This window comes from Apteryx mantelli, chromosome 1 (genome assembly GCF_036417845.1).
Source record: "Apteryx mantelli isolate bAptMan1 chromosome 1, bAptMan1.hap1, whole genome shotgun sequence".
Taxonomy (NCBI): Eukaryota; Metazoa; Chordata; class Aves; order Apterygiformes; family Apterygidae; genus Apteryx; species Apteryx mantelli.
This window is the reverse complement of record NC_089978.1, coordinates 169419789-169435254: the sequence shown is the minus strand read 5'-3', so window position 1 is coordinate 169435254 and position 15466 is coordinate 169419789. Positions and strand designations below refer to the sequence as shown.

Below are 15466 nucleotides of genomic sequence, written 5' to 3'. Positions count from 1 at the left end.
CTCCAAATGTGTATGCTGAGATTTTCAAGTTTAATGAGACTATTCACAAGCCAAGGAAAAAGACGCATTGGTAACCATAAGGCAATGAAGCCACAAGTGACTTCTTGGATTGCCATCTAGTGGTGGTTAGGGGAGAAGAGCCCTGCTCACAATTTTATTTGTATTTGAAGGGGAAGGAATGAAAAATTCTTAATGCTGAGAACTAACTGGTGTAGCAGTGTAAACAGTCAAACATTAATCATCATATATTTTAGTATGGTAATCCTCATTGCAAAAGTATTTTCCAGTGCTCAAAAACCTCATTAGTAACAAGTACAATATAATTACATTTTGATAAAAGTATTTATGACAGTTGCTCATTCCATGGTAACGGTGTATTGAGGTTTGGAAACTATGTAAAGGCATTCAAATTTGTTCCACAGATAAGTGGTTTTATTCAGCACCTACTGGACCAGAAGAGCACTTCTGAAGTACTCCTTCGTGCATGTGTCATGTCAAATGCTTAAGATACTTACCAGTCATCTAACTTGAATCAAATTTTGGTGGTTTCAAACATAGTCTCACCTAGACAAACAACTGCATTAGCTAGTTCATGCATTACACTCCCCAAGCTACCAGCTTACACTCACAGAAGATTTGGCACTGGTCCTTATCTCATACATCTTACAAAGCAGGAATTGTTTTCAATGGTTCTTCAGCTCATTGTGAAACGTTGTATTTTCACTTTCAAAATGATGCCCTCAAGAATTCTCAAAATGTTAAAATAAGTGACAGCAACCAAAAAAAAAAAAAAGGTGATAGTGAAGAAACAATAATATAAAGGTACTTTAATGTAACTGGTTAGGTACAGTTTGGCTGACTGACAGATAAAACCAAAATGCCCTTTAACAGAATTATACTTACCCATTTAAGTAGGTGACAATGCGAGAGACTCATCTCTTTGGAATGCCGAAGTTGCCCCTGATTTGGGGTGAGAACACAGGCTATTAAGAGAGTTCAGTTGTTTTCGGAAGATTCAGTCCTGCACTTTTTTTCAGCTAACAAAATAGCATGACACAAACTTGAAAGATGTTCTGTGGTATTTGAGAAGCTGAAAGTTGCAAAAAATCTTTTTTTTTTAATCTTCATTTTAAAAATGTTCCAAAAATACCTCTTTCATAATTAAAATTCTTATTTTTTATATCCAAAATGCATGTTAGCCAGTATGCAGAAAATATTTTTAATTAGTAGCCAAACAATTTAAAAAGCCCAACATTTGCTTACACTCATTTTGCAGTAATTTTTAAACTGCTTGAAACTCGTGTAAATCCATAATTACTTCATTGAAGTGAAAGGTTTTCTATTCTCAGTGAATAGACCATTTTATTTAAATAATACACTAAAACATATTTCAAAGAAAAATAATTTTAAAATAAGGTTTTAAAAGCTTAAGGTTTTACATAAAAATGTTTAAAAATACAAGGTTTACATAGTAAGAACTGTAACTACACAGCTCCTGTTTACTATGAGATTAAGATTTATGCTTTTTCTTAATTAGACTTGAGATACAGAGCTTTGCTCCTCCTGCAAAAGACCACTTCTTGTAGCCTTTCGCTATACCTGCTTTTACATCACTTAACACTGACTGACATGATTTTAATCTTTGTGGTGCTCATGTTTTCAGATTCCATGTTCTTGCTACATAGGAGTCTTATACTAAAATAAGTAATACAAGATCAGGATGTACGTTGCCACAAAAGTACTTAGGGTGAATTCACCTTAGCGGAGATTCTCTGCGCCATAAAAAGCCACGTGTTTGCCTCAATACTTATTAGAGGTGAGCTTCAGCGCTACAAAGCGTGCTATGAGGTTCACAGTGATAAGTACCTTAGCTGACCCAGGGGAAATAGGGCTACTATTCTAAAGCTGTAAACTACACTGAAGTGACACAGGTTGAGACAGAAAAAGATAAGGTTGTGTTGCAGAGCTGCCGAAAAACTCATTTCCCTACTGAGAAGGGTGGATTAGTGGATTTCACGGTGAGTACCCAAAATTTCATTGCTACTTGAAAATGATCTTGCTAATATGTCAGCTCCTACAACAGAAAAAAGACTGATTTAAATCAATAGCTGAATCAATCTGAAGTACTCTCTAAAATTTGCAGATAGCAGCAGTGAGTTTAAAATCTACTTCATGCATTTTGCAATAAATGCTTTAAGAACCAAACCGATACAACTATATTGTTATATAGAATCAGTTTTCTCCATCTTGTTACTTTGAGTTGTTTGCTTCTGCAGTACATTGGCACATTTTGTACTCTTGGCATTGTAGATGTTCAGGTTTTCACCTTTATTAAGATGTTCCGTTTACATTTACTATGGAATTTATTATGAATAAAGGGAAGCATCACCATGGCAGGCTTAGGAAACCTTCTGTAGCTAGAATTACCCTTTAGAGATCAATTATATGATTCCAATTTAAGACAACAACTCCTAGAGAGACAGCATACAAATAAACAGATACAGCTGAAGGGGTCACGAAACATGGCTGCAGCAGAAGAAACGTAGCTCCCCCCAATGCAGTACCACACTCCTGTCTGCCAGCAGCCGTGGTGGGGTTGCTGTCGGCATTAGAACAGCTACTGCCATGAAGCAGGTGCAGGGGTGGCAAACAACAGGACTAACAGACCAGGATTCTTCGAAAGAGCCATGGCAGCATGAAGTAGAGTGCGTCAAGGGAGAACTACAGGGTCTATACTGCAGAAAGTGGATACAGGCAGGATCCCTATGAAGCTGCCTCTCTAACAAGCCTTTTTTATAAATAATTCTGTAAGGCTGCATCATTTTGATTTAAAATTGGTGCTTGGCAACATGCTAGTGTTACTATGAGAACTGGAACAGCGCATGCTGGAGTGATTCAATGCCCTGGCCTGGGAAAGAGCACAGTCTTTTCAAGGTGGGCTAACTTGAAAGTGTTATTAAACCTTAAAACAGTATTTCTAAATGAACTGAATGAGTGCTAAGCTAATCTGCAGACCAGTTTAAATTCCCACAGAAAACAAAACTTGGTAACTGTCTGACTGCAAGATTTCTGGCATCAGTTTTCTGCATATAATGAAGTGCTCCAAGCTCTGTTCTTTTTAGTTCTTCACAGAATAAAAGCCATGATTCATTCAGTAGGCTCTGCTGCTGGCACACATTTCCTGTCTAGGACTTAGAGGGCTTATGAACAACAGCAAGGCCCTGAGAATGAATTAAACCTTTTTATTTAACCTGGGGCCATTAACTGCCATTTTTAATTTAACATATTAAGGCTTAGTTTAACTTTGTACTTTCAAAACATTAAGAAACGAGCTCTGCCTTTATCTGTTTTCAATAGCAAGCCTGGTTGCAGAGTGACACAGTGCTATTATTCTGAGTAACATGAAGTCCATAAGGGAGCACACCCATCTCCTCTGAACTGTCCGCAAATGATACTCACTACTGCAAAACTGCCCTGAACTACAACTGTATTCAGTTGTAGTAAAGTTGAAGATGATACCCAGAATTTCAATACCCACACTGAGAAAAGCTGCGAGGTTTTTTTGTATTGTTTTGTTTTTAAGCAGCAGATGATAGCTTGTGCAGTAACAAGGAGAGATCTTTGATATTGCTGTTTATTTCTTTTTAAAAATTAAGCAAATCTCAACATATTATTCCAGCAACATGCTACTAAGCAGTCTAAACATTCCTTTCATTAGGATCATTCTAACTCAACTGTGGTTGGGATAAAGTCTGAATTCTAGTTCAGTTTAATAGTACCAATCAGCATTAAGCCAGTTGAGAACTCCTCCCCTGAATCTGACATTATATTTCTTTTAAATTGGACTACCCACATTTAATACTGTGTTGTCTTAAATACCTTTCTGACATATAAATATTTAGTTTCTCTATTAGAAACACAGTCTTAAGTATATTTTTTTCATCTTATTCAGGGTGATTTACCCTGTTCAGACAAAAATTTCCATAGCATGAAAGGGATTTTCAACCAGGGTCTTGGGAAGCAGGCTTTTAAATAGTGCCTGAACCAGTTCTTCCATAAAATTCCTGATTAAAATCTATATATTTTCTGTAACTATTTTCAGCAGTGCAAATTACGTGTGTCCTCCAAAAAGTTTTAATCAAAATCAGTTTAATTAAAACTAGTTTGATAACTTGAATATGCAAAGTCAAACCACAGGATATTAAATACTTTTTGAGATTTATCTGCATATCTACAAACAAAACTTCCCTCAAATATCCCATGGCGTAGAAACAATCGCAGTAGCAATTAAAAGATTTTCAGTTGTCAGATTCAAGGTCACTAGTTAAATTATTCAGCCATTTTTACTTCTAGCAAATAGAGTCTCTTATAGGCATGTATGCTTTTGTTTGTTGTTCCCTAAGTTGTTTAGAAGCACACTCTTATATTCTACATTTTACAGTGTTGTGCTTTTTTATTTATCTGTACCAGTTTTTAGCTGAAAATTATTGTTCAATTTATACAAATCACCCATAGTTTAAACTGTATAATTACATATCACGTAATCTCACAATTTCATAAGGTAATTAATGATTCTCTGAAGCTTTTTTTTTAATCAAAAAAGCAATATACAATTAATGAATCCCAGTAGGATTTTTTTTTTTTCCTTAAAAGCGTTGACATTACATATTTAAATACACTGGACCAAATCCTTAGGCATGTCTGATGAAGTGTGCAGAAACCAGACATGCATGCAAAATGACTGAAAGCTCACCTTTCACAAACTGCTAGATCCTCTTGCAGGGCCATTTCCTCATCACAAAGGCAGAAAAAAATATGTGACTGTCTAAGTTACACCACCTGTAGATACAGTGGACTTTCATGCAGGAGGAAAGCCCAGTAGTATGCCCTCTTATATAAATTCTCATTTACTGTGGTATTCCTGGACCCTATATGGAACGGATACATGGAACTCTGTAGCACTGGAAGATTATTATTAAAATTCTCCCTGGGCAAATCACATTGAATTTAGGGCCAGTTTAGGACTGGTATTTTAATTTGCAGTAGCTATACCATTCTACAGGATCTAGCCTATATCATTATAGTGCAAATGTAACCTCCTGTACAGATACCTTCTGGTAATAATAAAACAACATAATCTTAACAAACAGAGGTACTGTATAATGAGGCATGGTACGTTTTACTCAGTTATGCACATAGGCACGTAATTTCATTGCTGAGCCATCCAGTTTTCAGAAAACGTTTTAAAAATAACACCTCCTTTGATAATATTAAAAGTAGAGGGTATGGGTTTTTTTCTTCAGTAAATTAATAAAGTACAGTATAAACTGATTTTTCTAACATCATTTCAGTTTAAAAAGGGCTGAAAAAAATCACAATGTTGAATGATAATTTCAGAAGAGTAATTATTTCACAAACATTTTGTTTGTGATGAGAAAACTTTTTGTCTGTGGTTAAAAAAAAAAAAAAAAGTAAGCCTGTCTTCCAGCATTTCAGAAAAGTATTTTAGATGCCACCATCCTTGCACCAACAGAACACTGTCCTACAGATGATGTTCAACATTCATCTTCTTTATACGATGAAGCAGGGCATCTTTTTCCATTTGGACCTCAGCAAGAGCCATTTTAGCTTTGGCTAGTTCCTGTTTGAGACATTCATTTTCTTCAATAAGCTGAAATGATCAGGTCAGAAAAGCAAGTTAGTAGTGCTCCTGCACACTGTCAACTTTTCCCCATTACAGTAACCTTTAAAATACCATATGGCAATGCTCGCATTCATTGCTGGGTGCAGGCTGGTTGGGGCCAAGTGACTGACTCCCACTTCGTGAAACAGAGAGAGTGTTGATAGTTAGCTTGAAAGGCAAAATACCCAGACTTCATGTGGAATGAAAATGACACCAGGTTCTGAACTCTCAGAATGGATTCTCATTCAGTGGGAGAAACTGAGGTGCATGCTTTGTCACCAGCAATTCAGAATCCAAGTATAATTGATGGATTAGTACGGGTCTGACTCAATAGTCTGGTCCTTAGCCTTTGGCAACTGTGTTGCACAGGGTCAAGGGAGAGAGAACTATGACTTAGGTAGCTGGTGACTTGCTGCATCATAAAACTCCCTTTCACGTAAAGCAGAAGGTCTGCAGTGCATTACTGTATTTACACAGTAATACTAATTACATGCCTATGTACTGAACTATACTACACTACCTGTAACTCATATTTTCCATGTCTAAAAGATTTATACCCAGAAAATTTAAAAACTGTGATGTTCAATGATTACAACGATTTTGTAAAAATAAGTAAATAAATAAATAAATACATCAAAAGGAATTCTTAATACCTCATCTCTGAGGAAGTCAGTTGAATCCCTGCTTGATTTATAAGGTCTGGGAATTTCACAAGATATCTGTGTGGCTTGGTCCTGTGTTTTATGTCTGGCAGGTCCAGTTGCTTGCTGCACTGTATCACTTGATTTCTTGATCTTTGACACATCATTTACTGTTTGATTGTCTACTTCACAGAGAAATACTTGAGATTAAGAAGCTTTAGGTGGTTTTTTGTTTTCAGATAGATTCCCATCAGCACTAAATTAAAACCACTTCAACAAATACACTTGTAATATTAAGTATATCGACTTCCCAGAATCAGATTAAAAATAAGTAATAAATTTATTAAAATAAAAATCATATACCCTTCTGGAGAAGGAGAGAAGGGAAAAGAGGAATGAGAAGAAAGAATATGTATATGTCTTCCAGCTTGAAGAAAATTAACACATTTTTGTACTGATCACTATCATCACAGAATATAGATTCTGAATAATTATTAGCTATAGAACAACAATGAAGCCTGCTATTCAGAAAACACATCTGAATAACTATGTATTTTAGATCCTGATTATCTAAGTTATCCCGATTATCCTGGAACATGCATTGAAATTGGAGGGGTGTGGCAGAAGGTTGAGAACCATTAATATTTCTACTGCAGTAATGTCTGCAGGTCCAAGCTGGATTTAAGGAATGCATTTACATTTGAAAACACAGTGAGACCTGACAGAAACCTGCAGAATCAAGTTTTTCAATTAGAAAGTAACTTACATGACTTGGCAATAATTTCTAGTGTTTATAGTTGAAGTAAACTATAATGTCTATTAAAACATACTCCCATACACCAAAGGTAAAATGAGGGGTGCAGCTCTTCATAGACCAAATAATCCTCTGTATTTTTAAAAAAATTTTCCCCTAAAACAACAATTTTCTGTTCATTACCCCCTCCTCCCACCACACACACACCTGAGGGTTCACAAATGCATAACTGCAGATACATATATCACTATCACATCACTATACACCTCTGAGAGGTCTGGTTCATCTTCTCTACACCCTTCCATTAAGGAGGTAAAGGCGGCATTAAGATCATCCCATAGCTTCCTCTTCCTCACGTCATAAAATACATTACTTATTGTTGGATTAATTTATTGAGGAGCTGGATGAAGGGGTGCAAGTTTGTGAACAATACCGAACTGGGGACTAAGTGGTTGTTACACTGAGGGGCTGGGCTGTTCTTTAGAGGGACCTGGACAGGCTGGAGAACTGAGCAGATGGGAACCTCGAAGTTCAGCAAAAGCCAGTTGTGAAGTCCTGCCGCTGTGAGTGAATAACCCCTTTGCACAAGTACAAACTGGGGGCCATCTAGACAGAAAGCAGCCCTGCAGGAAAGGACCTGTGGGCCTTGGTGAACAAGAAGTTGAACATGAGTCAGCAGTGAGCCCTCAAAGCAAAGACCAACTACATACAGCCTGTACTAGCAAGAGCGTGGCTGGCAAGTTGAGGGAAGTGATTATCCCCCCATACTCAGGACTGGTGAGACCACATCTGGAGTACTGTGTCCAGCTTTGGATTCCCTGATATGAGGAAGACTCTGACAGTGGAGGGCCATCAAGATGATCAGGGTCTGGAGCACATGATGAACAAGAGAGGCTAAGAGCACTGCACTTGTCCAGTCTGAAGAAAAGGCTACAGTGTGATCTTAATGCCACCTTCACCTACCTAATGGAAGGGTATAGAGATGTATCAGACTTCTCAGAGGCGTGTAGTGGCAGGATAAGAGGCAACCGACATGAGTTGCAACAATGGAAATCCAATTAGACATTACCAAAACAAAATTAATCATCAGTGTGGTTAAACACTGGGATAAGTTGCTCAGACTGTGGAATCTCCATCCTTTGAGATACTCAAAACTCAACTGTGAGCAGTCTGATCTAATCAGGGACCTGCTTTGAGCAAGGGGTTGGACCAGATGACCTCCCGAGGTTCTTTCCAATCTAAGCTACTCTAGGACCCTGTGATATATCTGTGAAAGACAACAGCGAAGTTCCAGCCCTAAATGTATTGCCTTGTTACCAGTATTTAGCATTTACCCACATGTGTGGAAGAAAAATATTCAAAGTGTATGCATGTTTTATGAAAGGTACAAAGTTAAATCCCTGTTCGAAATGCAAGTCTCAGTGTAACCTCAGCTAGGAGCTGCCTTGACACCATCAAAATATACAGAATTGAAAACAGCTACTTGTACTACTCAATTAATCTTTTGTTTTACAGTATGCTCTGATTTACATCCTTTCTTATGTTCCATAATATCTAACAAAATGCCACAAACTGGTACGTAATACAACTTCTTGATACTTATGTAATATTTGTAACACAAAAATTACTTGTAACTTTTTGCAATTCAGACAACAGATACCAGCTCTGATAATTTGTAAAGCAAGACAATTTTTCATTCGGTTCTGTGGTCAACCTTGCAAAAACCTATCATTTTCTTGATGAAGTGAAAGGCATATTTCTATTTCTCAGAGATGTGATTTGCTGTGGATTGTGATCATAGCCAATACACTACTCATTAAGGTTTTTTCTTCCCCTCTGTGTGACTGCACTTAAAATTCAGATTTACAGTGGCACAGTTTACACAGAGTAGAAGCAGTTATCTTTTTATTATTAGTCACATGTCTACACAAAGGAAAAAAACAGTATTAATAATAATATTAGATGATAATACTGAGATATCAAGTTGCAGGAACATACATACCTCTAATGAGAAAAGAGCCATCATCATTTCTTTCTATCGAGAGTATGTCAATATGTAGTTTTATGGGTACTAGTTCAGATGCCTTGAGATTTTCACGAGGACTGTCATCCTAAAATACACAAAATATTCAAAAATGAGTTTGAAGGTTTAGTAGAAAATTGAAATAGTTAATTAAGATGTTCAATTACACATAAGTGGATTTAAAGAAACTTGAAAGGCAACACTTCAGAGTAGAACTTTCTAGTTTTTTTTTTTTTTCTCTCCAAACTTTTGTTCCACACTTCTTTTTTTCTGTGCATCATATTAAAGACCTGAAATTATCTCTGGAGTGACTCTGTTGAACTCAGTATATACTGACTAAAATACTTCAAAGTATTTTACAGACATCTCAATACGATTAAATCCCAACTCAAGATGTTCTTTAGCACAGGAGCTCTCAGAGATAAGAACCCTGCACTACAAAATAACTTTTATCTGATTTTCCCTTGAACTATTTAAAGATTGAATAGATACAACCATCATTCTTGAGGGGATTTTGTCTTTTTAGAATTTAGAAGCCAGCAGCTGCAGTTCAGTTTCATTAGTGTACTCAACAGAAGAGAAACTTCACAAATTGCTTCTTGACAGGTCTCCCCAGGAAGTAATTTATAGCTCATTATTCCTGTTAAGCAGAGTAATGCATCCAGTATAATCAAGAACTGTATGCATCATCAACATTAAACACAGCAAGATCAAACTGTTGAGGTGCAACTGCCAAAATACCTTGAAAAAGCACTGAGACTGCAGTAGAAAGTGCAAAAATAAATCAAGAATTTAAGAAAGGGGTTGTTTTTTTGTTTGTTTTTTCCCCCCTGCAGGAAACATGCTGCATCAAATCTCATACAGAAAAAATACTGCATTGAACAGGCAATGCAGTATAAAGTTGAAGCATATCTTCCTGCTCTTTATTACCTAAAAACTCTAGAGAAATTAATCATTTGCATGTCAAATGGGCACTTCAATCCACACTGCATCTACCTGCAGTTTGTCAGCCATCATGACTAACTTCACTGTGACTTACGTGCACTGCCGAGTGAGTGCTTCAGTGCTTTTATTGCCAAGCAGATTCTTGTTGCCAGTTTATTCATGTATATTCACTACCTCAGAGACAGCTGTTTTCTCAGAAACATTTTGCCCAAGTCTGACTTCTTGCCAATAAACCAGAACAATCCTGTTTCAAATTCAGATGACTAAATATTAAGATCTTCTTACACGTGGGCATTCACTTCTGTACTAACACTGAAGTCTAGGGAACAGATCCACAGCTCTTACAGAAAGTCCTGTTGCTAATTCTCTGTAGTAGAATGGACCCTAAAGGACTGCCTGAGGATCCTCAAGGGATGGAAAAGCTGCACCAAGAAGAAAGGGAATACTGATGCATTTTGATATTGAAGTGATCAGAGTAGACTGTACAGATAGAGTTGACCTTCCATTTAAGAGTGATCTTAGCAAAATCAAGGCCTTACTTAGCACAAGATGCAGAACTGGAGGTGCTATTTTAGTTCTCACTTTGGTAAATTTATATAGGTGATTATTAATGCTTACAGTGATCAATAATTTTTTTAATCATCCTTATCTTTGTAACCCATGGCTGCACAGCACAGAACTCACTGTCTCCTTTAAGTGTCTGAAAGGAAAAAAAAAAATCCTAGGAGACTTGAGCAGCAGTACCCTCTTAATGTTACTATTTTAAGCTACAGTAGTGAGAAAAGCTTGTATTATTTAGTAACTGTTTCTAGGTAAGGCCGAACAAGAAATCTGGGTTCTAAGTAGCAGTATTCAAGTGACTGGAACTGGAATTCTAATAAGCTGTTTCCTTCTTTTGTCCTGAGCCTTATCTTCTAAGTAGGAGAGACAATTAACCTCTAAAATCTGTGTTTTATAATTAGAAAACCATTACTAGGCCAAGCAAAAAAGCCCACCCAAACAAACACACCGTGCCTTTGGGAACTTGGGATACCTTACCTGTGATACTCCCAGACCTTGCCACTCTCAAAAAGTGACTGGGCGAGGGGAAAAAAAAAAAGACAAAAGTATAAAGTATATTCATACAACTAGTCTGGTCATGCAGAGAATTTATTTCGGGACATACCACAGAACTAACTAAACCTATGGATTTTTAAATTGTTTTAGTGTTATCTAAAGACCTTACAGAGTATGATAGCAGTTTCTTTGAAGTTAACGATATCCAGATTACTAGTTCATCATCAAAGAAACAAGAACATATTTTTTTAGAGAAGCCAAATAGCTCTTTGTTAACATACTTTTAAATTAATCCTTGCGTTAGAAACTTTTATCTTCATAGGCATCACTGTTGCAACAGTTTCATCTTCTAGAAAATGCTGAATGTTTGTGAGGGAAGACGTTAGAAATTCCGCACTGAAGTTCTCTATATGACACTGAAGAAAACCATTTTTTACAGCCAGCAAAGAATGTATGACAGCACCAGGCCCGCTTTCCCATCTCAAACTAATCTCAGGTGATGAATTAACCGGTCCAGCCACAAACTGACAGTCCGAACCTATTGCAAAAGGAAAACAAATTTGCATTAAAATTTTGCAATGCATGAAAAGCCAATACCAAAACAATTATGATGCAATTACTTCTACCTGTATTGTCTAATTTCCCCAAAATATTTTGGAAGTATTATCCAAGAATTATAGCAGCACATTTGCATAATAACTTGAGAGCAATTTTGTAAGCATATCACTTAAAGTACTAAAGAGAAATAAATGGTACATACAAGTATTTGTACCTCACAATGACAACAGAAAAGGACAGTACAGAAGTATTATTGAGCATACAAGATTTATGTTGTCTTCAATGCCTTGAGAATGGAAAAACAATTATTTTGCATAGTCTTCCATTAATTCCTTTAATTCAGAAAAACATTTAAAGTCAGTTTACACTTTCAGGAGAGCAGGTATTCACTTGGAAAAGCAGAATTTCCTGACTCAGGAACTCACTTGCTAACACACAGGAACACAGAAACAGCAGGTTAGTAAGGTGGAGAACATGACCATATGCTGCTTCCATTATTTGGGTGGCAGTAGATTTGAACCTTAAAACAAAACTAGCAGTTTCTTGTTAGTTTCAGTGTCTTTAAAACTAGTAAAAAAACAACTGCAACATTCGACTGAACAGTTCTAAAAATAAAATAAAAGAAATAATTAAGGTAATCAAATACTGAAGGGGGGGTGGGGGAAGCCAGTATCCACTTGCACAAAAAAGAGGGTTCATCACCACCAAGGAAGGGGGGGGGGGGGGGGGGAAAAAGACCTCAAGGGTAAAAAAAGACTTTTAAAAGTAATTTCAGTCACTTTGATGACTGACCTACAGAAATGATTTGTGAAAAAAAAAAATACATAATGTTCACAGCAATTATTCATATTAAAGAGCAAAATTACTGAAATTTGAAAGACCATTGAAATCAAGGTAGGTCAAGTAAAATCAACTGAATTATGTAAAGTTTACATTAGTTAAGCATCCACCTGTTAAAGAAAACAAATTTGAACTAGAAGACAGAATTAAACCAAAAAAATGGTCAACAGAGATGCTCTTTTGGTTTAACCTTTGGTTACCTCAGCAAAGTCCAACACTTAAAAGTTCAGAAATGGAAAAAATACCCTGGATGTAACTAAATTTAAAGTACGAGTAAACCCACATTTCCTCTCTCTATTTTTGTTTCTTCTATTCTATACTGAATATACTTCTTCTGAATATACGACTAAATATACTTCTGAATACTTCTGAATATACTTCTACTGAATATACTTCTATACTGACATGCTATTTACATATGCTATATTGAAATCTGTATGCTATATATTGAAATCTCCTCTTCTTCATTTCTGGCTGTGAGTATATGAGCAATTACTGTAAAGAGAAGACTTATGGGAAACCTAACAGCAGCCTTCCAATACTTATGAGGTTACTGCAAAGACAGAACCAGGCTCTTCAAAGAGGTGCTTGGTGGAAGGATGAGAGACAACAGGCCCAAGCTGAAACAAGACCAGTTCAAACCAGATGTAGGAAATGAGGACAGTCAAGCAGCAGAGCAGTTGCCCAGAGAGGCTGTGCAGTCTCTGTCCTTACAGGTTTTCAAGACCTGGCTGTATAAAGCCCTGAGCAACCTGGTCTGATCTCTTAGCTGACCCTGCTTTGAGCAGGAGGTTGCACTAGAGACCACCTGACATCCCTGCTGATCTCAATTATCCTGTGATCCTATGAAGTGGAAATTTCCTGTGTGAACATACTTTGCCCCTTTCAGAGATAACCTATTCTGAATAAACTCACATTTGCTGCAAAACAAATAAATAATAATAATAAAAAAGCAGCGCACTTGGGCTGCAAGTTAGCGACCTTGCTTCTTGTTCAGAGATTCATACACACTTTTAAAGCATTGCTTTCTCTGCAGTTAGCAGGAGGTGTGACATCCAGGAAAGAAAAATTTTTTCAGTACAGTGTGTCCTGGATGCTTTTAAAAAAAGGAAAACCATACTTCTCAGAACTAGTGCTCCTTCTAGATTATGCATCCAGTTTACAAGGCACTTTGTTAAAATTCCAGTATGTCACTGCTGATCACAATACATTCATGAGTCACAAGCTTTTTGATATATCAATTCTCTACAGATATACTCAGGCCTCCTGCTAAAGAAAGAAAATATGTTTGTAGCACATGAACACATTTTACAAGGCATTGTTGGTTTGTTGTTAATTGCTAGTGCAATGCTATAATAACCATTCACAGCATTAATATTTAAGGATTCAGATTCTTGATACTCCTAACCAGATGAAGTACACATCAAAACTGCAGGAACTGGTTGACAATTCACCAGGTCACCACAGTGACACTGCTGGGTCAAATTAATTCAAAAACTTGGCAAGTTAGTTTTGAGCCAAGAGAAGTTATGCTGGGTTAGGTAACATGTCCATGCTAAAGTTACAGCAGACCTTGCATTGGTATCCCACAGATTTTTGCAACAGTCCCTTTTGCCTTCTTCCCAAGATCAATGTGTCTAGATCATCAAAGCCCTCCCAAGATAGGAAAATAGAGCACCTACTTCCTTTAGGAATATATGACTTTCTGGGGTTGCAATGCTGCAGAAATACTATATGCACTTAGCCCAGACACCACCAGGGACAGACCCAGAGTCAAGCCCTCGTAATGGCTGGTCACTGGTCACAGCAGGCTTCAACAAGATTTCTGCCGAACCTAGGAGGAATTCCTGGTTGCTTTTAGGGAGGGGTGGTAGGATAATGTTAACTGTCGGTTCCTTTTGAGTAATGTGTGATGTAACATTTTTCTAAACCACACACTAGACAGAGGGCTCTGAGATGCCTCTGGGACCTTCAGCAGTGGCATACAAGGGCCCTAACGAGAACCTACAAGCAGGCAAAGGACATTAAGGCAGTCCTGCGTTTGGTCCACATTTCTAACAACTGGGGAAGTGGACCACATCCCCAGTGTGGATGTTGATATGACACCCAGAAAAGATATATGCCTACTGTGTTCCTGAAAAATGTTCTTCCTTTGAGAGGGAGCCAAACTCTAAGGAAAACATGCATATCCATACCAATGGACACAGGCACATATCTGTTGGTGGTAGAGTCAGGGCAGACAAACATATCATTGACCTGGGCTGATGAAGACCAATGGAGAGAACTGCATGTGGACATACCGAGAATAAGGCCTTTGGCCTCTGTTGTGAACCAATACAATCTCCCCTTGGCTACCTCTGTGCACAGATGTGCAACAACTGCAGCTATGCCCATCCTCCAATCCTTCCAATGCTTAAAAAGTGCTAGATCTCACACTGCCCCCACTAAAAAAAAAAAAAAAAAAAAAAAAAAAAAAAAAGCAGGCTGCAAGAATCAGGTGGCTTTTGTGTCTCTAACCCAGAGAGAAGGGAATTAGGTACTTACAGTCCTTAAATTCTTGAGAAGAAGGGCAACTTATCTCTCCAGATGGGAAAAGAACAATGATCACTCTCTAAGAAGTCTCTGCACTTGTTTTGGGAAATCTTGTTTCCCTCAAGGATCTACATCTTTTGCATAAATGCAGTGAAAGAAATAAGTAGTATGTGCCCTAGATATTGTGGGACCAGGAAAAAGTGCCTGCAATATTGCTGGAAGAATTCACCAAAGCATAAAAAACTAGAAAAAGAAAAGATTACACAGCCAGTTGCAGTCACTCACGCAGCCAACCTTGGTTGTCTTGCAGTTATCTGAAAGGGGCACAGTCAAGAAAGGATGGAACAGAAATTGGATCAAGTGATTCAGGAGCTGCTACTAACTGCTGCTCCCTTCTCCTCCAAACATGACGAGGTCTCAGTAAAAGCATTCTC

The 15466-nt window shown here is 37.4% G+C and overlaps 1 protein-coding gene across 1 annotated transcript in view; it reads right to left on the bottom strand.

Moving 5' to 3' along the window:
* Positions 1-2455: 2455 nt before the first annotated feature.
* Positions 2456-15466, bottom strand: part of BLTP3B (bridge-like lipid transfer protein family member 3B) — a 67556-nt gene continuing 54545 nt past the window's right edge. Inside the window, exons 18-21 of the mRNA XM_067312043.1 lie at positions 11384-11640; positions 9081-9189; positions 6337-6509; positions 2456-5671 (exon numbers count right to left, since the gene is read on the bottom strand). Coding sequence (XP_067168144.1) covers positions 5543-5671; positions 6337-6509; positions 9081-9189; positions 11384-11640 — 668 coding nt within the window. The 3' untranslated portion in view covers positions 2456-5542. The remainder of the gene's footprint in view (positions 5672-6336; positions 6510-9080; positions 9190-11383; positions 11641-15466) is intronic.